This window comes from Chanos chanos, chromosome 7, assembly GCF_902362185.1.
Source record: "Chanos chanos chromosome 7, fChaCha1.1, whole genome shotgun sequence".
Classification (NCBI taxonomy): domain Eukaryota; kingdom Metazoa; phylum Chordata; class Actinopteri; order Gonorynchiformes; family Chanidae; genus Chanos; species Chanos chanos.
Window position 1 is genome coordinate 10735784 of NC_044501.1, and position 25250 is coordinate 10761033.

The 25250-nt window shown below is 42.1% G+C and overlaps 1 protein-coding gene across 1 annotated transcript; it reads left to right on the forward strand.

Annotated features, from left to right (window-relative positions):
* The first annotated feature begins 3477 nt into the window (after positions 1–3477).
* On the forward strand, positions 3478–25073 carry fstl1a (follistatin-like 1a). The gene is made up of 11 exons (XM_030780646.1): positions 3478–3564; positions 3684–3752; positions 16491–16592; positions 16877–17006; positions 18294–18326; positions 18562–18692; positions 20065–20183; positions 22918–23030; positions 23202–23312; positions 23782–23882; positions 24942–25073. Exons 1-11 carry the CDS (start codon positions 3562–3564, stop codon positions 24981–24983), a joined length of 954 nt encoding a protein of 317 aa, XP_030636506.1. The 5' UTR covers positions 3478–3561; the 3' UTR covers positions 24984–25073.
* Positions 25074–25250: the final 177 nt, after the last annotated feature.

The following is a 25250-nucleotide window of genomic DNA, read 5'->3' on the forward strand; positions in this document are numbered from 1 at the left end:
ACTGTGAACAAAGCCAATAAAACAGTCCGGTGTGGTCAGTGAGATGATGTCTGAAGCTTTTTCATTTTTACTCACACACACACACACACACACACACACACACACACACACACACACACACACACACACACACACAGACACACTAGCATTTTCTTCCTCCAATTATCTCTCTCCTTTGTATTTACCATGGTACCCAAGCACAGACAAAAAAAAAAAAGTGATTAGCAAACAAAATGACACATTAGAAAGTAATTATAGTTTGACTTGTTCGGGAGGTCTCAACTTCATTTTCTGACACAACATTAACCAGCAACCAAGTGCAATTTCTACCGCCCCCTGTGGGACACAAAGCAGTACCGTCCCCAGCATTTCACAGTTGTAATCTAAGGCATTTCAAGCTTTGATGCTGGAGGTTGAGATCTCTTTACTGGTGTCAGAACAGTTAATGTGAAACTGGAAGCAATGTGCTCACTCCAAGATTCCATCTGAGTCTGTTAAAACTGAGTGTTTGGCAAAAAAAACTCTGAAACAAGTAAACTCAGGATAAACTATACATGTCTTTAAGATAATGTGGTTGGTGTAGAGAACGTAAGGTATACTTGGAGAGAATAACAAAAAAGATAAACATGCAAAATATAAACATAAACATAGAAAAAGTACAACAAATAAACATGCAAACAAATCCAATATTTACTTCCTAGTGCCCCCCCCACACACACACACATATGGACACACGGACATAGACACACACACACACACACACACAGGGACACACGGAAATAGACACACACACACACACACACACACACACACAAACACACACAGGGACACACAGAAATAGACACGGACACACGGACATAGACACACACACACACACACACACACACAAACACACACACTCATGGACACACGGACATAGACACACACACAAACACACACACTCACACACACAAACACACACACTCATGGACACACGGACATAGACACACACACACACACACACACACACACACACACACAGGGACACACGGAAATAGACACACACACACACACACACACAAACACACACAGGGACACACGGAAATAGACACACACACACATGGACACACGGACATAGACACACACACACACACACACACACACACACACACACACACACACAAAGACACACACAGGGACACACGGAAATAGACACACACACACACAGACACACTGACATAGACACACACACACACACACACACAGGGACACACACACACGGGACTGAACAAGTACATTAGTGTGGGGAAGAAGAAAAAAGCATTTCCTCTGGTATGGTGCAGGGTGTTTGAGACTTCCTCACAGACACACACACACAACACATGAACATGTATGTTGCTGTGAGGAGGGGGTAACAGAGCTCATTTTTATCTTACAGGGAAAACACACACACACACACACAAACACAAACACACACACACACACAACACACACACACACACACACACACACATACATACAGAAATGTGAACACGTATGTTGTTGTGAGAAGGAGGGGGGGGGGGGGGGGGGCAGAGTTTCCTTTGGTGTGGCACTGAATGAGACAGACTTCCTCTGTGGCCATCTGAAGTGTTATTGCATTTGTCAAGTGCTATGATGGCTGACAAAGTGGAACTCTTTTGGCTGTTGATTCTCACAACACTCGGAGGTAAACGATCTCCTTTTTTAATCTATTCAAAACGGCCAGAATAACTGACTCCAGCAAGCAGTCGGCAGTGAATAAGTACAGGTTGCTTTGTCATTCTGACTAAATGTTTTCTTGACGCCTGACGCCATATCTTCATTTATCTTATCCAGGTGGCAGCAGCGCGAGTAATGGCACTACCAGCGCAAACGGCACCCTACCCATGCCTTCGAGTGAGTGTGAGAGAATTTGAGATTATATCATTGTGTATTTTTTTTTTCTATAGATGCTTCTTTAGACGGCTGCTGTGAACTGACTTAGAGACAGTGCTGTAGTTAAAACATAATCTGGAGAATAGAATCCATGTCTGATTTATTTACTTATAATGTACCTCTGAGGCCAAATTCATACTGATTCAGTAGAACACAATGACACAGTCTTGTCAAGGGAGAGAGGTTATGATTTGTGATCAGTGTTATTGCAGGGCTTGTCCTGGCACCCCTGCGGTCTTTTATATCTGAATTATTTTATTTTGCTTACCCAGGATTATCCAAAGAAGATATTCTGAGACTGGTGATCATTTTCATGGGGTTTTCTTTCTGCCTTGTTCTGGCGTTTATGGCTGTCATCTTCCTGTACACAGAGAAAAAGAGATGGTTTGTCCCCTGACTTACAGGTGTGCTTTGATATGTTTAGATGCTGATTAATAAGTGAACAAAAGTGTGATTCATGGCGCTTGATTTTGATCTTACAGGGAAAACTCACAGGTGGATATTCCAAACAGTTACGCCACCAGTTACGCAGAGGTACTCCTTTTAAAACACAAGAAGAAAGCTATAGAGTAGTAGACTACGTGTGTGTGTGCTGCTTACCCAAAAAGTACATAACTGTCTGTGTGTGTGTGTGTGTGTGTGTGTGTGTTTGCATGTGTATGTGCGGTTTAAGACCAAATATTCCCATGCTAATTATTCCCATGCAGTTTAAGACCAAATATTCCCATGCTACTTTTAAATAAGAGACAAATATGAATTAAAGTAATGAGTAAATAGACTGTAAATTTACAATGTGTATTTTTTAGGTCTGTGAAAACCAAAATGCAACGTCCAGGAAATCCAAACGAAACCGTAAAAGTTACAAAGAGAAAGTAAATTCTGTCTACTGTGAATGGATACCTGGTTACTGAACAAGAGGAGACCTCAGCAGAAAACATTATGTGTAACAATATTTGTCCATTTTTGTTAATATTTCGTCAAGCAGAGATTTCTATTATAAAAAAAAATAAATAAATGAATGATTTTTTTTTTTCCCGTAAGAGGCTCTTTGTCCCTGATTATACGCATTTCCTACAGTCCACCAGCAGAGGACGTACTTAGAGCAACGAACAGACCGCTTATTTTGGGGGTGCGGGGGACAAGGTCGAACTATGCCACAGCCTGTGCTGTTGTTTTGAAAGCTGCTGTGAGAACTTAAATAAACTTATTGTCTTCTTTGTTCAGTTTTCCATCTCACTCATTTCTTTACGTTAGGACAGCTTCGGGTTGCCTCTTTCACAACCCTAATGTAACAACATGTCCGATGAGATGTATAAGTTTAAGATGTGGGACACTTGTATGTGCTGACATAACGAAAATATTATCCAAACAACCAAACAAAAAAAACCCCGCAAAGGCTTTGCAGACCCGTGGCAAACTGGGAGGTGCAACAATTACCAACAGCTCGGTCGTTTCTCGGCCCGTAGCACGCTCCGCAGCGACGTCACAGTGAGGGGGAGAGAGGGGTGAAATTAATCCTGCTCTCCGTTTAGCTTCCAAATTCCTCATTCCCATCCTCTCTCTGTCACTTACGGAGCGCACGGTCCCGTCCTTCCCCCAGCGCAAGAGGAGACACCGTCTTCAACAATGGTAAGACTTGAAAATGCTAATTAAACATTGGTTTGTTGTTGTGTCTTGTAAATATTGCTTTAGTCTTATGTTTTAGACTGAATTTCTTTGCTACCAAAGTTATCTTCGGTGTTTTGCAGGTTTTCCCGCAGATGATTCGAGGTGTCCCTCTACTTGTCCTGTTAGTTGTCGTTTGCTGTCATGCGGAGGTGAGTGAATTTTTCAAGACTATTACTCAGAATCTTATCTTTGAATTTCATTAAAAAAAAAGAAGATAAAGAAACGTGTATTCCCACCAAACAACATCGCTTGGCGTTGTTTTCCCCCACTTTATAACAACATTAAATGAAGTAAGGTGAGCTGCTACGTAGTGTACAATAGGCTATTAGAATAGTGTTCTGCTGAACTTTTGGGTTTCGTCTCGTTCGCACCAGAGCTTGTAGAACTTTTTATGTGCACTTAAGACCCAGCAGTAAGCAAGTACCTGTATACCTGAAGACATGTTTGAGATTGAACAATGACTAGAACCAGCATCAGAGTTAGAGTTTGGAACAGAACTATAATTAGTTGCAGGGTTTAGCCTCGGTTAGGTTAGGTTTTAGTCGTTCCCTCAGTAACGTTAGAGTTGAAATTCTTATTAGTACATCAGCTGGTTGATTAATCTCAAAGTCATAGAATATTTCTCTCTAAAGTTTACATTTTCACTCCATAATCACCTGTATCTAGACCTCAAAGATTTCAGATAAACCGTTTCTCACAGCTACATACAGAAAAACATCACACACAGTTCAGAGCCAGATTAAGTAATTTATCAAGGCTTTGGGTGAGTTCTGGGACCAACCACAGAGGTCATTCACCCCCAGTGTGGTATCAGTGCTCTGAAAGATGGTGGCCAAGTTTATGATGTTTATCTTGTTAATTAAGTGGTTGTGTGGCCACAGACATGGTCAGTTTGGTGTGACTGGCCTTGGGAGCAAATGAACCCAGTACAGCAGATAGCTGTGAAAGTCAATAAGATGCAGGACAGTTGCTGTGTGGAGTTCTGCTGGGGCCCCAATAAGCACTTAAGCATCTGGTGTTTGTTGAAATAGTCAGTGACAGTGTAATTACAAAGCAGTTCTAGCCAGGCAATCAAAACAACTAGAGACACTGCCTCTCAGGTGGCATTTTCATGACAGGTAAACAAGAGGATGTGTTATTTCACAGTTCTGCACCTCTCTCTCTCTCTCTCCCTCTCTCTTTCTCTCTTTCTCTCTCTCTCTCTCTCTCTCTCTCTCTCTCTTTCTCTCTCTCTCTCTCTCTCTCTCTCTCTCTCCCTCTCTCTCTTTCTCTCTCTCCCCCTCTCTCTCTCTCCCTCTCTCCCTCTCTCTCTCTCTCTCTCTCTCTCTCATTCTTAATACCCTGTAATGATGTGGTCCAGGTGTGTGTGTGTGTGTGTGCGCACGTATGTGTGTGTTCTCTTCTTTACCATTTAAACAGCCGGTGGTAAACGCTCAGCTGGCTGTCCCTGTGTCAGCATTCAGGTGTTAACTAAACGTAATGGGTACTGACAGATGTGCTTGCCTTTTCATGTGGATGGTAAAATGGCTCTGTCACGTTTGGAGCAATACCTCATTCCCGTTCATTAGAGAACCAGCAACAGAGACAAAACCTCTAGAGACATGCCCAAACTGTTTCTGGGTTTGTTTGTTTGGTTTTTTTTTTGGCCTTGTTCTATAGAATGTCTTAAAGGTGACAAAAAGCTATTTGCTTTCCCCAGCACTACTTTACTGCATCATTGGTCTCTGATCAGACTTTAAACTCTTTCTCTTTTTGGGGATGGAGTAAAATCTTTGTTATTTCGTGTTTCTTTTTCTTTTTTCTTTTGAGATAATCTTGTTTGTTTGTTTTTTGTTTTTTTTTAAAATCCCTAACAAAAGCTGCTTGTCAGAAAAGAGTCTCAAATCGTATCTTATGGTTTAGTGCCAATTCTCAGTCAAAATGCCTCAGACAAGCTGTTTGCATAGTCCAAAGGAATATTACAGGATCATATGAGATGGACTCCCCCTCACCCCCCCCCCTTTAGTCTGCAGCTTTAATCGGGCTTGGAGATGCTGTCTAAAGGCATATTTACCGTGGCCAGAGGGTGATCTTGGATCTTGACCTTGAAAAATGTCACGCACCCTTGGGGAAAGCTAGAGGGTGAATTATGGGAGTTGTTGAGTGATGGTCAGTCATGAGGGATCCAGCTGTGCCTGATTGACAGTTTTAGATCTCCGCCTTCTGGGGGCGGGGGTTCAACTCTCGAGCGATGTCAACAGTTGCTGAATTATTTAAAAAAAACTTGGACATGAGAAGACTGCCGCGGTCTTATTAAAAACATGAGAGCATGTAAAATTCATGAAATGGGGGAAAAGTGTTGCGTGTGCAGAAACCGCTTAGAGTCAGACTCGCTAAGCGCAACAGACGAATGAAAATTTGATAAGAAAAAATATATATATGTTGAAGAGGCAGTTGCATTTGGTTTAGTCATGAGAAACCGAGTGACCTATTTCCGAAGCAAATATATACACTTTGAGAACAACATGATTTTTTTATCGGTATGATAAAAAAAATCATTAATAAAATATAAAGATTCATATTCTGTCTAAACACTCATTTTTGGCCCATTAAATAATTCATGTGAATATAAATCCCCAATCTGTGCTTGTGTTAATAGGATAAACCGTAGTTAGAATATGAGATTTTGGATGAATACTGAACGCAAAAAAAAATTAGCGTAACTAATTAAAAAAGCGGTGAGTTTTGATCAGGATGGATCAGGATGTTTTTGGTTGTTTTTTTTTGATCAAAAAACAAACTTATGCTGGCAAACAAATGAGTCTGGCAGAGAATCTAGAAGAACAGTGACAACATGCAACCCCCTACCCCCCCTGCCCCCCCCACTCCCCTACCCCCCCACCCCCTGCCCCCACCCCACAGACACACACACACACACACATTGTTGTCAAAAAAGTGCTGAAGCACATAAGTAAGTTTTGCTCTGTATGGTTTAATTTTTTTTTTTTCATCTCACATATAGTATTATGATTATGATGGAGTTGTGTGAGGGTGGAAGCGAGTGCTCTGTAGAGGTCAGAGAGGGAAGTGCTGTCTCCTGTGCCCTCTGGGTGATGACGTACGGAAAGGCAAACGGTCTGACACACGGCGGGGTCAGCGTTTGTCAGCGTGGGTTTGGACGGGGTTCGTCGGAGTTAGCCGGACGGGGAGGTGGGGAACTGGTGTTTTTGTTCGTTGGAATCACCAGTATGACATCATGGAAAGATGCAGCTGCTCCCCCCCCCTTTTCTTTCTCTCTTACTCTTTTTCTTTCTCTCTTTCTTTCGGGCTTTCGTTCTTTCCCACTACTGGTCACTTTCTTGGAAGAATGAGTATGTATGTTTGGAATGGTCATAGACCTAATGACTGTATGTTACAGTCGGTGAAGTCGTTTTGGCTGATGCCGTCCATATGATTGCTAAAGTACTGCTTTGAGAAGGTGAGAGAGTGCTCGCAAGTAAAGACGCTTTTAATTGTGAGGCTAATTCTCGTCCACGATGTGTTTCACGTTCTTTTTCTCTCACGTGCGCGTTCTGTCTCGTCTGCCCTCTTTTTGACTGCTCTTGTATGTTTACACAGTTCTCACTTGCCCACCCCTATCCGGCATGTTTCCTGGACTTGAGTTAACAGTCACCCAGGGACTCACTGATTTCTTTTTCAGAGAGAGAGAGAGTGAGAGAGGAACAAAGGATTGGGTCGTGGACTAATTGTTAGGAGATATTTGATTAATTACCTGTTGGCTGAAAAATAGAGGAGAGAGAGAGAGGGAGAAAGAGAGAGAGAGAGAGGGAGAGAGAGAGAGACAGAGAGAGACAGAGAGAGAGAGAATAAAGTTAAGGCTGACACATCAGTACAAGAGTGTGAACTACATTATATTCACTCCCCTAGACTGTTTGATCACTGCAGTCTAATTGTGAAACCATCCTTCATGCACAATGGCTTTCCTTTCTCTGTGGTTTACCGGGATTGTAAACCACCAAACACTCTTTCAGAACACAACACAAGTCTCCTCTGAAATGTACTGTGAGGCTTACTCTTTGTTAGAGAAAGGTGTTTTAAACAGCATGGCTGTGTTCTGAGGCTCATGCGAGGCAAACCCGTGTTAAAGAATGCATATCCTGTTACTCACATTGCCTCCACCCCCAAACATCTGTCTGTCATTACCTCAGTCTGCAGCACTCACACACAGAACGAGAGTGAGAAAGAGAGAGAGAGCAAGAGAGAGAGAGAGAGAGAGAGAGAGAGAGAGCAGGCAGACAGAGAAAGAGAGAGAGCAGTCAGACAGAGAAAGAGAGAGAGGAAGAGAGAGAGAGAGAGCAGGCAGACAGAGAAAGGGAGAGAGGAAGAGAGAGAGAGAGAGCAGACAGACAGAGAAAGAGAGAGAGAGAAGAAGAGAGAGAGAGAGGAAGAGAGAAGGGGAAACTGAATTATAGAGCCAGACCAGAAGCCTTTATTTTATTATTTCCGTATCATCTGAATGCAGACGTTGTCTCATGCGCAAAGGAGAGCAAAACAAAAAAAAATCCCTATAGAAATCACTTAAGATCTTATCATGCAGGTTTTATTATGTTCGACAAATGTCTCACCCTCCATAACTGAAAAACGTAATGTGTGTGTGTGTGAGAGAGAGAGATTAATAGAGAGAAATAGAGAGACAGCGAGAGCAAAAGAGAATGTCTGAGGAAGCTTGAGATAGTGAGGGAGGGGGGTGGAGGGGTGGGGGGGTGCTCTAATCAGATTCAGATGAGAAATAAAATGTTCATAAATGGCACAAATAACCATTGGAGAGTGAGATCAAAAGGAAGCCTTAAAAGTAAGGTAAAAGGATGAAATGAATGGGGGGGGCAAAAATCGCTAGTTCTCCAGCGCTATCTGCGTGACTACAGCCAGCCGGTGGTCCTCTCTCCAGTGCATCTCTCAGTTTTCATTCTTCATCCGTCCGTTCTCGCTTCTCCCCATTATTCATTATCCTCCTTATTCACGTTAAGCTCCGGAGCCTCGACGCACTGGAAACAGGCCTAAAGAGCCGTGTGAACAGTGATGGGCTTAAACAGTGAATGATACTATGCTTTACTGCACTGACATCCCATTCACAGACCATTAAAAAGAGAAAATTAGACCAGAAAGCATGAAGCAGAGATATTCTAACCATATCATTCTTTTTTTTTTTTCCCCCCCAGAGAGCTTTTTGAATATGTAAATCCTGTATTGTACAGAGAGTAAGGAATTTTTTTTCTCTTTAGGCGATATGTTTTCATTTAGTTTTTCTGAATTACAGATAGGCTGAGAGCTAAAAGAGGGCTTTTGAAATGAGAGATAGAGACAGAGAAAGACAGAGAGAGAGACACAGAGAGAGAGAGAGACAGAGGGAGAGACAGTTCTGAGCATGCAGGAGGACTGAGTAATGCCTGTTTATGGTAACCACAGCTCTCTGTCTCCAGACATCTGGTATCTGCGCCCCAATGCAGCGCATGGCAGATTCTCCCAAATCCATTCACCATCAGATTACATTCATGTCAGAGTCCTGCGCTGACAGGGACTGGTTGAACTGGGAAAGAGAGAGAGAGAGAGAGAGAGAGAGAATTTAGTAGGCTTTAGTTTTTATGAGAGTGTGCTTTTTTTCTAGCAGTTTAAGATTATAGTTAGGAACAAATTATAGAGTGGAACAAATACTTGGAATGGGCAGGTATTTATCTGTGGACTTCTTTTATCTTTGGATGGATGTGATGTGTGTGTGTGTGTGTGTGTGTGTGTGTGCGTTTGTGTGTGTTATGTCTCTGACACAGTTCGATGTTCTCTTTTCTTTCTTTGTAAACTTAATGTGTAACACATGTGTGCACCAGACCAAGGGAGGAGAGGGCCAGGGGAGTTCACGGCACTGCAAGCTTTCCTGGACGTTAATGACACGATGGAGCTTGATAAAAACAAAAGCAAAAACCAGGAGACAAAGCTGTGTTTCAGAGAGAGAGAGAGCAAGAGAGAGAGAGAGAGAGAGAGAGAGAGAGAGAGAGAATGAAGTGTGTGTGGGGGGGCTGGGCCTGAGATGTGAGAGTTAGTTTGTGTGAAAACATGTGACATCTCTAGCTGAATTTTCAATTCACAGTGTCTTTACATTTTTTAAACCCAGCCACAGTAACTGTCAGTGTTCGGGATATGTACAGAGGAGAGAACCAAGGAACAGACAGACTATGATATTAAAAAGCTCAACTTTTTGAGGAAATATGAAACAGGAAAAAAAGAATGACTTTGGAAAAGTTAGTGGGCATTATTGCTAAGCCTGAGAGATTCTCCGCTTTTGTTTTACCCTAAGCTCTTATGCAGATGAATGTAAAACAGGTACCATGTAGGTTTTGTTTTGAGATGTGAAACTGGTGAGGTAAAGCAAATGGAATGTGGAAACACTGCAGCAAATATAGAGAGGATGGTGGTGGGGGTGGGGGTTGTGTGTGTGTGTGTGTGTGTGGGGGGGGGGGGGGGGGGGCTTGTGCTCACTCATGAATTTCAATAGTAAGAGAAGTTTTCTCTTAAAAAATGCAGCCCTTTGGGCATTTAAGTCATCCTTACGTTATCCGTGTATTTCTTGTCTCTTTTAAAAATAGCTCAGACCTCAAATGTAACAAGTGTAGAAAGACCGACTCGGGTCCTTGAGTGTGTGGGGAATTGACAGCTCCCCCGCCCCGTACTGGTTTCCACAGCCCTGTCTGAGCCAGCTGGCCCACTGCAGACGGGCTGGGGACACGCAAGGTCACCCCTCTTTTTGGTCAGGGTGGGCTGACCCACCCTGTGTGTGTGTGTGTGTGTGTGAATGTGTGTGTGTGTGTGTGTGTGTGTGTGTGAATGTGTGTGTGTGTGTGACTCTTCCCTTTCACGTACTTCTGTGCCTCCATCTGCTGCAGCTGACAGCTTAGACTGTCTGTCATACACACACACACGCACATACACGGAAACACACACACACACACACACCCCCACACACACACGCACACACACACACACGGACACACACACACAAGCATATGCACACACACACGCGCGCGCTCCCACACACACACACACGCACAAACACAGACACACACGCACATACACGGACACACATGCACGCACACACACACACTCTCTCTCTCTCTAAAATACAGTTTACATTTACTCACTAAGCAGAAGCTTATATTCAAGAGTGTTAAAATACAGTCCAAGCATGACGTCGTTAAGGAACTAACTGTGGTTTACATGCTAAGTTCAGTGGTTAACCAGAAAGTCCAAGAAAAGATGAGGGAAGTAACAGAGTCAACTACAGACATATAATGTTGAAACTGTGTTCATGAACAGGGAGCTACAAAAGTGCAAGAGATGAGGTTATTGCCCAAAGCAATGCTAACAGTCGGGATTCTGTGAACAAAAATCAACAGAACAGCTATACTGCCGTACCAACAACAGACCGGGCCTACTGATCCGTAACGTAAACTTATAATGTACCATTTGAAATTGAGTGTATCAAAAGTAAACGCTGAGTAATACCTACCAGAGAGACCATGAAATCTCCGCCATGAAAAGTAAATGGAGACAGGTCAGCACAAACAGTGGCAGAGAGTTTTTACGAGGGAGCGTTAGATAATATACATCATAAAAAAAAAAAAGGCAGTGCACTAGAAGGCAGGTCATGTGAGCTGTCGGTGAGTAGGTAAGGGGTTGAGTGTATGGGAGTGGGTTGCTGGTGGTAAGATGTTTTTGCTGAAGAGATGAGACTCCAGGTCTTTCTTTAAAGTTGTGGAGGAGTCTGTAGAACAGATGGAAATCAGCGACCACCTCTCCCATTTCAGAACTGCCTGCATGAAAAGAGACCAGCTTGTGACTTTCTGCTGTATGGTGGAATCACCAAACTATGTATGCACAAACGCACACACACACACACACACACACACGCACACACACACACACACACAGTTGAATCACCATTATAGTGGTGAAGTAATGTGAGACACGAATGAGCGTATAGCATCATCACCACAAGTTTGTGGTTGTGTACTCTGTGTGTGTGTGTGTGTGTGTGTGTGTGTGTGTATGTGGACACATCTGAACCATTTTGCTAGCACAGCTCTGTGATGCTGTGTGGAGAGGTCAGCTGTATGGTTGAGTTGTCTGGTCTCCAGAGACCCTCTGTCCGGGGACTCCTGCAGAGATCAGTCACCCAGACACACTGCACTGACCCTGGGCAGGAATGTGAGGAATGTGCTGCCTGCTCTCTCCTTTTCAGTCACGACTCAACTTGCGCATGTGCGCTGGCAGGCATGTGTATGTGTTGTCTGTGTGTGTGTGTGTGTGTGTGTGTGTTTGCGCATTGCTCTTAGAACAACATAATATAAACCTTTAGACATTTTAAACTGCCATGTAGGACTATGTGCAATAACTTATATGTTGCATTTCAATGAGTGGCTGAGAAAACTGTTTTGGTAACTTAAGTAAACCTCGTCGTCATATTAACTAGAGTTATTAGCTGTTTCTTTTTCTTTTTTTTAATATATATATATATATAGCTTTATCTGTCTCCAGATCTCACCTTCATTTTAACTAGAGTCCTTATTAGGGTTTTTTTATTTTTTTTTTACATAACCTTATTTTTTCCTGTTAAACATATTAGTGATTTCCTTTAAACCAGTAAGCCCAGTGTGGGCGCAGTCAGCGCAGCTGGACTCTGTGGCCTGTCTCGGGTTGCACGGGGAGGTCCAGACAGGTTGTGTTTGGGTCCGTGCTCACCCCGCTGAGACGAGGCCCCCTCCGTCCTGCCTTCTCCATTGTCTTCCGTTTTATAGAGCAGTTTACAGGGCCAGATGTCTTCACCCCTTTTCCCCCGAGCCCTCGGATAGCCCTGCAGACAACTCGCATCAGCAATGAGCCAACACAAAGAGCCATAGACCCTCAGCCTTGATTATACTGCCACACTACACATTCAGCTGGCTCCACAAAGGTGTCTTACGCTGTCCCAGTTTGCAGGCCTTTTTCTTTTTTTTTTTTTTACTATTTTTTGTGTGACAGTTTTCAGGGGCATGTTTTGGTTATGGGCGGTGTATCTGAGCATGCGTCTGTGACTGTTACCCCCTCAACGCGTCGCAAAAACGTTTGACCTAGAGTATGATGTTCTTAGCTTCACGGTTTTTGGTTTCGGCGTAAAAAAAACCCTCGACACATATGCTCTCGTTCACTCAGTTAGTTCCTCTCTTTTATCTTTACTTCTTCTTCTTTTGGCTCTCTGAAACAAAAAAACTTTTTTTTTTCCCTTTTTAGAAAAGAATTTTTTTTTTTTTTGAACCGTAATTCCTCTGAAGAATGATCCAGCATAAAACAACACCATTAAATGTGCTGGCGTCATTTCTCCCTGTCTGTTTCTGTCTGGTCGGAGCTAACACACACACACACACACACAGGCTGGGGCTAAAGCACACAGACTGAATCAGAGTCGTCTTGAGCAAACACGATCCCCGATGGAGCTTATGAGTTCTAATTATGAGAATGAAAGACTGTCGCAAACTACAGGCTGTTAAAAGCTGTCACGGACTCTAATCACTCCCAGCAGTTTCTCCGGGACCGTCTCTGAACGGAACGCCCTGAAGAACAGCTAATATTAAAGGGAAAGAAAAAAAAGACGGCACCTTGTAATTCATTCGTACCAGCGCAGAAATGATGCCTGCAGTTATGGCCTGAGCTTGGTTTGCGTAGCGCAAATCAACGAATCGTTCAGACCGGTGTGTAGAGAAGCTAAATGAACATGTATATGTATACGAACGTGAAATACGTGAAAATGTTTGTTTGTTTGTTTGTTTGTTTGTTGTGGCAGGGTCTGTCATTTGGTTAACACGTTTGTCAAGATACAGCAGAGGAACAGTCAAACTGCGTCGCAGTTCAAGCTCATGAGGAGAGTGTGATAAACAGCTCGGGTCAAACAGATCTGTTGAAGTGAAATTTCCTATGTTTGAATGAGAGGAAACTGTGCAGGAAAAAAAAAAAAGAGGCTCTTTTGTTGCAGAGGACATGGCTCTGAGTTCTCATACATATTTGATTTGGACTGAAAAAGTCAAAACAAACACAGCGTTTGTTTGTCTGAGTTTGAGTTGATGAAAAGATTGAGTTACCGTGACCTGTCTGTTGAGTCGTTGAGATTCCGTTTGACATCCATACAGACTCAGTGTTGTCATCTGTCTCCAAGTTTGCGACCGGTGGTTTTTTTGGGGGGTTTTTTTGCCTGTTTTTATCCCTGGTGCCCGTTGAGATGTCTTTCTGCTGAAGTAATTGCAGTCACACGCACACAGTCACGTGCACATGCGCCAATACAAACACACACATACTCACACAGAGACACACACACAGAGACACACACACACACATAAACAAGCGCAGAGACATTCTCTCTCTCTCTCTCTCTCTCTCTCTCTTTCAACTTCTGACAGGATCGGTGAGAAATCGAGAACACGTGCACACATGCCTGTCAAACACTTCAAATGGCACTCAAGGGATTCTGCATCAGATTCATGATGGTCATTTGAATTCAGTACAACATACACAAGCATACAGACACACACACACACACACACACACACACACAGAGAGAGAGAGCATACTTTCTTTGATTTATTGGTTGGTGGACCTCTGGAGCTGCAGAGATGATTAGAGGTTTATTTTCTCATAAATCAGAAGAGTTCAGTTTTTTTTTTTTTTTTTGTCAACTCATCTATTCTGTTTGAGACAGCGGGGGAGACATGCAGAATTCAGTGCCGTGCCAAAACAACTCCTCTTAACGCAACAGCAGCGGTTAGTAATGGGACTGGTATGCTGCTGACTTTGGAAGGGCCGTTAGACTGATGAGTTCTCTGGAACGTGCACAGAGAGTCACGGGCTGGATGTTCCTCTGCATTCCTCTGTATCGCTCAGGGGGCGGAATATTTGCTCTCTTGTTTCCTCTGTCTGTTTCTCACGTTTTTTTTTTTTATGCTCATTTTTTAACACCATGTGGGTACCAAAAAAACCACAACAACAACAAAAAAAAACGTTAGACACAGATTCGGAGAATGTGTGTCTGTATTTGTGCATGTGTGTGCATGCGTGTGTGTGTATGTGTGTGGGTGTGTATGTGTGTGGTGTCTGTGTGCATACTTTTGTGTGTGTGTGTGTGTGTGTGTGTGTGTGTGTGTGTGTAGCATCTGTTTAGAGCTGTGGCACATTAATTCTTATATTTCCTGAAATTCTCACAGGCAAATTCTAACAGAGGTCAGGGGTCAGAGTTGAGGGGTCAGTTGGCATAGACAGATGGTCTTCTCACATGCTCTCTGCCTCTCTGTGTGTCCTCAGGCAGTAGTCTACGCTTGCCCGATCTTGTACGAAATGCCTTCATTGGATCATCAATGCCTTCATTGGATATTTCAGTTAACCTGCAAATGACCAGTCACTTTTTTTTTTTAAATTGTATAAAACCCATATATTTCCCCATATGTGAGAACACACAAACTGAATCAAGTCCCATTTGCAGGGGTGCTGCACTATGCTATCTGTAGTTTCCATGGGAACCCTACGGCTTAGTTTCAGGACAGTAAAAAGCAGCAAGATGGAGCTTTTGCTTAATTTCCAGTTTTAGCTTTAGTCCTTAAGGGCTTCAAATGTGTCCAGCTGAGGTTTTTTGGGGGGGAACACAGAGGCACCATTTTCACTGACCCGCTTGTCCGACGAAATCAGCTTTAGAAAGATATTTTGAAGAGAAATGAACTTACGCACTTGTAGCTGTGTAAGTGCGATAGAGCACCACATTTCTAACTAGGTGATATTTCCTGTGGTTTGGGCAACACATGCAAACAATCTGGTCATGTTAGTGATCTAGTTTTAGATCGGTTCCTTCTAGGCTTTGTTAGACATGACAACTCGAACATTGTTTGGTGTCTTGTCTGCGACCGTCTCAGTTAGTCATTAGTGTGAGCAGAATCCTCTTTTTTTTTTCAAAGCAGTCCAAAGCGGCATTGAGTGAGCCATCTGTCCAATGGAAGCGTGGTTGTCTTTGTGGTTTGTTTTTCTTTTTTTTTTTTTTTTTTTGACATAGGAGTGTGTATTTCTGTGTTTGAGGTTTTGTCATGTAAAGACCCAGTAGCTGGAGGTGAACCCCAATCTTTATTAAAGGTCAGAGGTCCTCAGATCTAACCCCCCCACCCCCCCATCTGACATTCAATGAAAGAAACACCAGAAATCAGTCTGGAGCATGCAGACATGAGGCAAAGGAAAAATACCAAGACACACTTCTGCCCTATGTGTGTGTTCAAGTGTGTGTTCAAGTGTGTGTGTGTGTGTGTTTGTGGTGGGGGGGGGGGGGGGGCTGTGAATGTGTGAGTTTTGTTTGAGCGAGAGAGAGAGAGAGAGAGAGCGAGAGAGAGAAGACAGACATGGAGAAAATTTGACCTAAAACTGGCCTAGTTCTACAGACTTTAAGCTTATAGCCCTGTCTAGTGGCCATTCGTATGATTAGACCTTGAATTTTCAACTGTCTCACCCTTGAGCCAGGTGATTCTCCAGAGTGTGAAATGACTCCACCATCAGCTCTTTATAAAATGAGTAATCAGAAAAATTCCAGAGGTATGCTTGTGAAATCAAACTGGATTCTTACCCTTTAGTTCAACTCTCCTTATCACCACTAGATGGCACCAGTGATCTTTTCTGAGTTCACACGCCTCAAATGTAACACTATATTACTGTGAAAAATTCCTATTTGTCTAGGTTTCCTGTAAAAAAAACCCAAACAAACAGACAAACAGTATTTTGTATCTGAGAGTGCATGTTTGTAAGTTCTTATCGCATTGTTTTAATGAGTTCGTTTGTTTGTTTGTCCTGCTTTCCTATAGGAGGTAAAGAGTAAGTCAAAGGTGTGTGCCAACGTGTTTTGCGGAGCAGGAAGAGAGTGTGCAGTGACAGAGAAAGGAGAGCCAACCTGCCTTTGCATTGAGGTGAGTCAGAATGATACAGCAAAACATACACACACACACACACACACACACACACACACACACATACACACACACACACACACACACATGCACACACACACACACTCACACTGCCAACACACCCAGTCATCCCACACACGCACGCACACACACACACACTGCCAACACACCCAGTCATCCCACACGATACACGATACTCATACACACACAGTAAAACTCCACCGTAACACCGAGATGTTAAATATACATAGACAGATGACAGGTGTGACACTTGTCCTTCTCAGCAATGTAAACCGCACAAGCGTACGGTGTGTGGCAGTAATGGGAAGACCTATCGCAACCACTGTGAGCTCCACAGAGACGCATGCCTGACCGGCCTCAAGATTCAGGTGGCCTACGACGGACACTGCAAAGGTGTGTCTGTGTGTGTGTGTGTGTGTGTGTGTGTGTGCGCGCGCATGTTCAGTTCAAAAATGTAATCCGTTTGTCCAAAACTTGGTATTATTTTTGGGTTACAGTCTCTGTAAACATAGTTTTGATATCTCAGGTATCAGTTAAAAAGAATGGATATATTACACAGATGTTAAATTGTGACATATCATTGTGCCGTTTGACATTATGGTTTACGTGACTTTGACGTATTGTTGTAAAAACCATATAATGAGCCCTCCATCTGGCCCACGAACAGTTCATTTTTATGGATCTCAAAATCAGGACCGTGCCAATATTTACAGATCTACATACATGTCACAGACCCATAGGGCTGATTGTATTTTAGTTTTTACATGTGTCAGTAATTATGATCACTCCTTGGACTACTTTCCATTACTTTTACTCTAGTTTCCGTGTTTTACTTTTACTGACATTTTCGGTTAATTAGCCACTGCACTGTCTCTGAGCGCACACCCTGGGCCAAACTCAAAGGTCAAAGATGAGAGTTTGGCAAAGATGAAAGTTTGGCAAAGTCAAAGGATATATTGACAGAAGTTTGCCAAGGTCAAGGGATATATTGAGAAAAGTAGAATGACTGAGAGGTTAGTGGAATAGATGGAAACTGGTCTAGGAGAATTGTTTACACGGCTCCTGATTCGCCTCTTTTTCCAAGTTCACAAACACTATTTTTTTTTTTTTTTGCCCACATATACATGCATACAAACAAACATCCAGACGTAGGTAAATGTCATTTGCTCAGACGAACAGCCCTGAGAACGGTAAGGGGGACATTAATAACAGTCTTTATTTAAACGCCAGCACTTTACGGAGCGTGTGTTTTTTTTTGTTTTTTTTAACCTCTGACACGACGCAAGTAGGAGTGAAAATGTCCCCTTCTTAGACTTTCCACAAATCGTCTTGTCTGAGTTCTCGCTTCCCTGAAGAATATACCTAGTTAAAATATACTCAGGGTATGACTTTGCATGTAATATTTGCACTGACTTTGCTCTGATTTCATAACCGTATTAGAGCCAGGGATGACTTCAGCCCTGTTCTTCTGTTAAGAATATTATGGCCTGATGCCAAATGAAATGTCTTAAGCCAAGAGCGGCAGACGCTAGAATGGAAACTAGCAGCAAACTCCACCAGTCATGCTTTTATGATCTGATTCTAGGAAAATCTAGGACCAGTCTATGAAAGGAAAGCTGAGGACACACTCTCGCCACTGCAGTGAACTCACTGACCGTTTTTCCTCTCTTTCTGTTACAGAGAAAAAGTCAGAGAAAGCTGCTGCTAGCCCAAGTAAGCAAACAAACATGCTGTGTGTTGTAGATACAACTGTACCTCTAATTTTCCAATCAAAATATGATGTCTCTCAGTCAGTTTTCTACATGTTTTTAACAGAGTTATCTTTACTTCTCTCGTCTGAAGTATGTTTTAAAGTCTCGGTTCCTGTAAAGTCAAACAGTCAGTGCTGTGTTGTATTATTGTTTGTGTTTACCTGTTTACTGTTTGTGTGTTGTGTGTGTGTGTGTAGTTGTGTGTTATCTTGCTGACCGTAACGAGCTGAGAAACAGGGTCATTGAGTGGCTGCAGACAGAGGTGGTTCCAGACGGCTGGTTCTCCACGGGCTCCAACTTCACTGATATCCTCTTCAAATACTTTCAGGTGTGTTTGTTTGTGTGTGTGTGTGTGTGTGTGTGTGTGTGTATCTGTGCGTATGTGTGTGTGTGTGTGTGTATGTGTGAGAGAGAGAGAGCGAGAGGGAAGCAGAGAGAGAAACATTAAACAATGTGGTTCATAGCCTTGATCTGATCAGTACATTTGCACTCTAGTTCATTTTCCTCTTGGGTTCAGAGAACCGCTGTATATACACTGCCTGGCCAAACAAAAAAAGTCGCCGTTTGGATCTGGAGCCTCTGGAGGCAGTGTTATGATCTGGGCTTGGTTCACTTGGTCAGGTCTAGGCTCAGCAACGTTATGTGGCAATAAAATGAAGTCAGTCGAGTACCTGAATGTACCAAATGACCAGGTTATTCCATCAGTGGATTTTTTCTTCCCTGATGGCATATTCCAGAACGGCAAAGCTGAGATTCATCGGGCTCAGATAGTGAAAGAGTCCTGACCTTAACCCCACTGAAGGTCTTTTGGGATGTGCTGGAGAAGACTTTACGGAGCGGTTCGACTCTCCTGTCGTCAACAAGATCTTGGCCAAAAACGAATGCAGCTCTGGACGGAAATAAACGCTGTGACGTTGCATAAGGTTTTCGAAACGATTCCACAGTGAACGCGCGCTGTAGTCAAAGCTAAAGGTGGTCCGACGAAATAGTGGAACGGACGACTTTTTTTTTTTTTTTGGCCAGGCAGCGTATACTGAAGTTCAGTTTACATTCCCTTTCATACAAAATAAAGTCTGCCAAGTTAATGTCCACCCCACATCGACTTTTGGTACTCAGCATTCTCTCTCTCTCTCTCTCTCTCTCTCTGTGAATTGGGCTCTCTTCTCCGGCTGTTTAATATTCTGCCCGGTGCTTGATTATGCAGTAATGCTTATGTAACCTCTTACACTTTGTCTGGTCGGCTGCCAAAGCCTTCTCCTCTCCTCCCACACAAAACTAACCGAAGTGGCATCGATTCCATTGAAACTAGAGCCATGCAGTGACTCTAATGGAAACTGACCTGGTGAACTAAAAAAAAAAAACCCCAGACTAAAATCTGTCTTGTGCACTTCACAGATTTGAATGGGATTACTGTGAGGCGGTTTTCATTGGTGGTTGTGAATTAGGAAGCCAGACAGTTTTATTTGAATTTTTTTTTTTTGTCCTTAATTTGCATGCAAACTGCCTTACCCAGAACGCAGACTGTTACTGCAGATGCTAAAAACGACCAGAAGCAATTAGGGTTGTATGTCAGCTTTGAAACACATTGTTTATGTGCAAACTTTTTATTTTCATTTGTGGAGGTTAAATGACACATTTTTGGGTTAAAAACATAATGAAATGAATTTGACGTATTGCTGTATTTCTGTCCACCCCTGAAGAACTTTGACAATGGTGATGCCCAGCTTGATTCCAGTGAGTTTCTGAAATTCATTCAGCACAATGAGAGTGCCATTAACATCACATCCTACACCAATGAAGAGAACAACCGCCTGCTTCGGTGAGTGTGTGTGTGTGTGTGTGTGAGTGTGTGTGTGTGTGAGAGAAAGAGAGAGATAGAGAGTTAGAAAGAGAGAGGGGGTGGGGAGACAGAATGAGAAGACAGAGTTAGAGAGAGACAGACAGACAGACAGACAGACAGACGAGATACTAAACAGTGTCAAAAAGCAGTCAGGAGGAAGACCTGCTATGTGTATTGTCTGTTTTACACCTTTTTTATACCCTTTTAAGTGCCAAATTTAAAAGCTTTAGTACTAGAACAGAATAGAATAGAATAGAATAGAATAGAATAGAATAGAATAGAATAGAATATGACCCTTAAATAAACACATGTAGGAGTGAGGGTTATCATATCATTATTAAACCATGTATTCAAGATATGAGGTTGAAATAGAAAGTATTCACATTAGAATGTTTATACTACTGTGAGGATAGACCATTCATGCTTACTTAGTTACTGAGTGAGTTTCTCTCCTTTAACTGAAGAGTTATTGAATGAGTTTCTTCCCTTAAACCAAACAGTTTCTGAGTGAGTTCTCCTCCTTAGACTTCTCCCCTTTAGACTGAACAGTTACTGAGTGAGTTTCTCCCCTTAAACCAAACAGTTTCTTAGTGAGTTCTTCCCCTTTAGACTGAGCAGTTATTGAGTGAGTTTCTCCCCTTAAACCAAACAGTTTCTCAGTGAGTTCTCCCTTTTAGACTTCTCCCCTTTAGACTGAACAGGTATTGAGTGAGTTTCTCCTCTTAAACCAAACAGTTTCTCAGTGAGTTCTCCCCTTTAGACTTCTCCCCTTCAGACTGAGCAGGTATTTAGTGAGTTTCTCCCCTTAAACCAAACAGTTTCTCAGTGAGTTCTCCCCTTTAGACTTCTCCCCTTCAGACTGAGCAGGTATTTAGTGAGTTTCTCCCCTTAAACCAAACAGTTTCTTAGTGAGTTCTCCCGTTTCAGTGAACTGTTGAAGCATTAACTCTTAAGTGGTGCTCCTTTTTCATTTCATTTCCTGGGCATATCAGATCAGTTTTAATTTCACTACCTTCAGCACGAGTTTTTAATTTGCCTCCATAAAACCATATGAATTACGCGTTTAACTTACTGCCTTGTGAGTAATTTCGTCCGGTTCATTACGCAAAGCGCCGTTCAATTGATTCATTTCCTACGATACACGTCTGTGATACTTGTGTCTTTTTTTTATTCCGCATGTGAAGAATTAACTCGGTATCCCAAGTAATTACGCCCTCATCCTTCAAAATTTTAATTAGATTTTAAATTATAATTTCCTCACACATGAAATGACCTGATAAGAAAGATTTCGTATATCATTTGCTTCCCATGCGCATTTGGTTTCTCCTGCAGTAAGGAAATTTGCTGCTAAATCATGCTAGTCAATAAGACCTCTTCTTTTTTTCCCCCACACACTGCTGGTTATATCATCCTTGGAAAAAATACTTAGTATCATGACTCGGCAGTTTGGTGTATTGACCTTATCATAACTATATGGCCTCCTCTGCTAACTCCTTCCCTCCTTCTCTATTTCACGCTGAAAAACGGCTTTTTTTTGTTTTTGCCTTGCATTACGTTATGAATAAAAAAGATGAATCAACATTTTGGTACTGTTTCAGTAGGACGTGAAAGGAATTTGAAACAGGAGGACTGTTAGGAGAGTGAATCAGTGCGTTTGTATTAAGAGTCAGCAGTGAGTCAGGCTTTAGAATAGTGCTTGTCATCTCTTAGTCTGCTCTTTTATCTCGTCACAGATAAAGAGGTCGCTGATAAGAGAGAGAGAGAGAGAGAGAGTAAATCACACCATCTGTCATTCCTTGTGATTCAAGTCATCTCCTAACAAACATGACCAACTGTCACTTTTACCATTTTTTCATTCGTTTGTGAGAGTCATTTCTGTCATACTCTGTATTTGAATGACGTTTGATTGGGATATATGCTATAACGACGTAGGTCATTTTTTTTTCTCACTGTTGTGAAGGGCACATCCTAATGTATTCAGTGAACAGCTGAAGGTAAAAGAGGTGATGGAGGGTATTACATTTCGTGGTTCATTACTCTAATGAAAAGAAAACGAAGGGCATACAGAAGAAGTGAAACGGGATAAAAGTGCTGGGGTTGGATTTCTTCTGCATGGCTGTGTACTGAACGTGTGCGATGTGTGTCTGTGTGTGTTGGATGAGGGCAGATAAGGTGACTACCAGACCAAAGTTCTACCTCGCTCTGTCCTGTGACACTTTACCCTTTGTGAAGGAACATGAACTCTCGTTAAAGACACGGGGTCTGAGTCGATTCGTGCAACTTCTCACCTTTTTGAATTCCAGAGGTCACATTGAACAGTCAGCTTTAAAGTCAGTTGACTGTGACGCAAGCAATTATTTAACTTTTTTTCCATCAGTAACTCTTTTTTCTTGACTTGTTGCTTTTCTCTTCAAAGCTGGGAACACAAACAATCTTTTTGTTATGCTCCACATCATTGTTTACTTTTTATTTACAAAAGTGTGTGTGTGTGTGTGTGTGTGTGTGTGTGTGTCTGTGTGTGTGTGTGTGCATACATGCGTGCGTGCGTGTGTGTGCATGCATGTATGTGTGCATGTGTGTATTTGTATGTATGAACGTGTGTACATGAACATGCATGCCTGTGTGTGCATGTGCATGGCTGGGTGTGTGTGTGTGTATGTATGTGTGTGGTGTGTGTGTGTGTGTATGTCTGTGTGTGTGTGTGTGTGTTTAGGAGCCTCTGTGTAGATGCCCTGATTGAACTCTCTGATGAGAATGCTGATTGGAAATTGAGCTTTGACGAGTTTCTCAACTGCCTGAAGCCTGGTTTCAACCCTCCAGAGAAAAGTAAGACCATTCTCCGATAAAACACACAAGAGATTATCCATTTACACCCCTGAATCATCTCTTTCATCATCAATCTTAAGCCTGCGGCGAAAACTTTTGAATCAAAGAGCGCTGTTTGAGTGATTTCAGTTATGATTTTGTCACTAAGACACCTCTCACTCCCGTGGTCAGAGTGTGCCCTGGAGGACGAGACGTATGAGGATGGAGCGGAGACACAGGTGGAGTGTAACCGCTGTGTGTGCGCTTGCGGTAACTGGGTGTGCACGGCTGTGACCTGTGACGGTAGGTCAGAATGTTGCTGCTGCTCACGCATGTTGACTGAGCCGTTGTCTTCGGCGATAACCCCGCACTTATCGCCCGTGCGATATGTTATCGCAATGTCACGGTAAACTCAGATATCTAGGTTAATATAGATGTAGTTAAAAAAAAAAAAGTTCAGAATTGAATTTTAATTTACCTCACTCGCATACCCTTTTCTGTGAGTTTCCTGTTCTTATTTGTGATCTTAAAATTCTCTTGAAAAAGAGAGAAGTTCTCTTAACAAGGGAGGTCTTACCCAGAGAATCAGTAAACTGTAAAATGCATTAAAGTGAACTTCCTTAAAGTGAACTTCCTGTTAAATTCTAAGTTTGACCGACCTGCTTTTTTTTTTACACGGTGCAGAGAATAAATGGGGCATTTTCTTATTCTCTGTTCTCTTTCTCTCTCTCTCTCTCTCTCTCTCTCTCTTTTTCTCGCCGTGTCTCTGCAGGGTCTGAGAAGCTGCCTGGCTTCGAGGCAGAGGAGGATGATGATAAGGAGATGACTGAGGAAGAGTGGTCTCAAAGAGTGGCAGAGCTCAACAAACATCAGGTTACCCGTGGTTTTCAGTTAACTCTTAAATGTACTTATTAACCTTGATGTGATGTCACCATGTGGTGTTATCACTCTTAATCTGGATCTCACCTGGTCTAAATAAAAAAAAAAGCAAACGCGGTATTTATTTGCCCTCAATAACATGACTATAATAAACTAAACCGCTTTATTACGATACACAGATAATGAAGCTGCACCTCAGATGTCTACATTCATAGCAAATTGTACCTGAATGTGCCTCTAATTTTTTTTCTTAAAGGCCTTTAGTTATTTAAACTATTTCAGCAACTGTTTAAAGGGTGCTGAATGAAAGGAGTATATTTCTTTTCGGACTTTTTCGTAAAGATAACTAGGAAAGGTGAAACATTTACCAGGTGTTGCTCTGTCAGGTGGTACTTAAACCGACTAACGCTAGTGTTCAGTTTCTGCAGAGTAAGTAAATCATTTTCTGGTTTTCTGGGAAACATTCATCCTGACATAAACAAGAATGTTAATCTGAATCAAATTTTTGTCGTAGATTGTCAAAAGTTGTTTGGAACGGTGTTCCTGATGAATCTGAGTTCCAGTCCAGACAGGTCTTTTTTTGAAGCAAATGTAATGTTTTTTAGACTAGTGGAATACATGAAAGCACACAAAACATTACCCTTACAGTATTATCAGTAAAATGAGGATGTAGTACATGCTTACATGTCAAAACTGATTTAAAAGAGAATGAACTTTCTGAGGTACACCAAATAATTTGATATTTTTATATGTGTATTTGACATGTGCTTTCCATCAGGTCTACTGAGCAACTCAAATTCTCATATCCAGCTAAACCGACCTGCTTAATTTCATTCCCACTGATACCTATAAATTACTTTATAGATATTGATGGGAGCAAATGTTCTGTTTGCTCTATGTGATTAAAATAGGTTTTTAAAAACAAGTTCAGACTAAACCTATTTCATCGCAGCTAGTGGTTTGATTTAGTCAGAGAAGATGTCACCTTGCGTAAATTGAAATCTTGAGTTTATAACAACGCTCTTTAATTGAGTAATTTTCCATCTCTTGTAGGAAACCGTGGAGAAGATGAAAGTGAATACGAAGGAAGTATGAGGAGATGAGAGAGTAGAAGAGTTACAAGATGTGGTTCCTGTATTGAGAGACACAGAAACTCACTCTCTCTCTCTCTCTCTCTGTTGTTCAACTCGCTATTAAACTGAAATGTCAGTATTTGTACTGTTCTAGAAAAAAAAAATGGGTGACTTTTTTTTTTTTTAACTTGTCTTTGATATTATTTTATTGCATTGTTACAATGTTGTGTACTGTCATATTGTTTTATTATTATAATTTTAACTGCAGATAATGTAGTAATATCTGCAT

Coding starts and splice junctions, on each gene's coding strand:
- fstl1a (XM_030780646.1), top strand. Junction 16,593..16,876: donor CAACCTGCCTTTGCATTGAG/GTGAGTCAGAAT, acceptor TGTCCTTCTCAG/CAATGTAAACCGCACAAGCG. Junction 18,693..20,064: donor TCCTCTTCAAATACTTTCAG/GTGTGTTTGTTT, acceptor CCACCCCTGAAG/AACTTTGACAATGGTGATGC.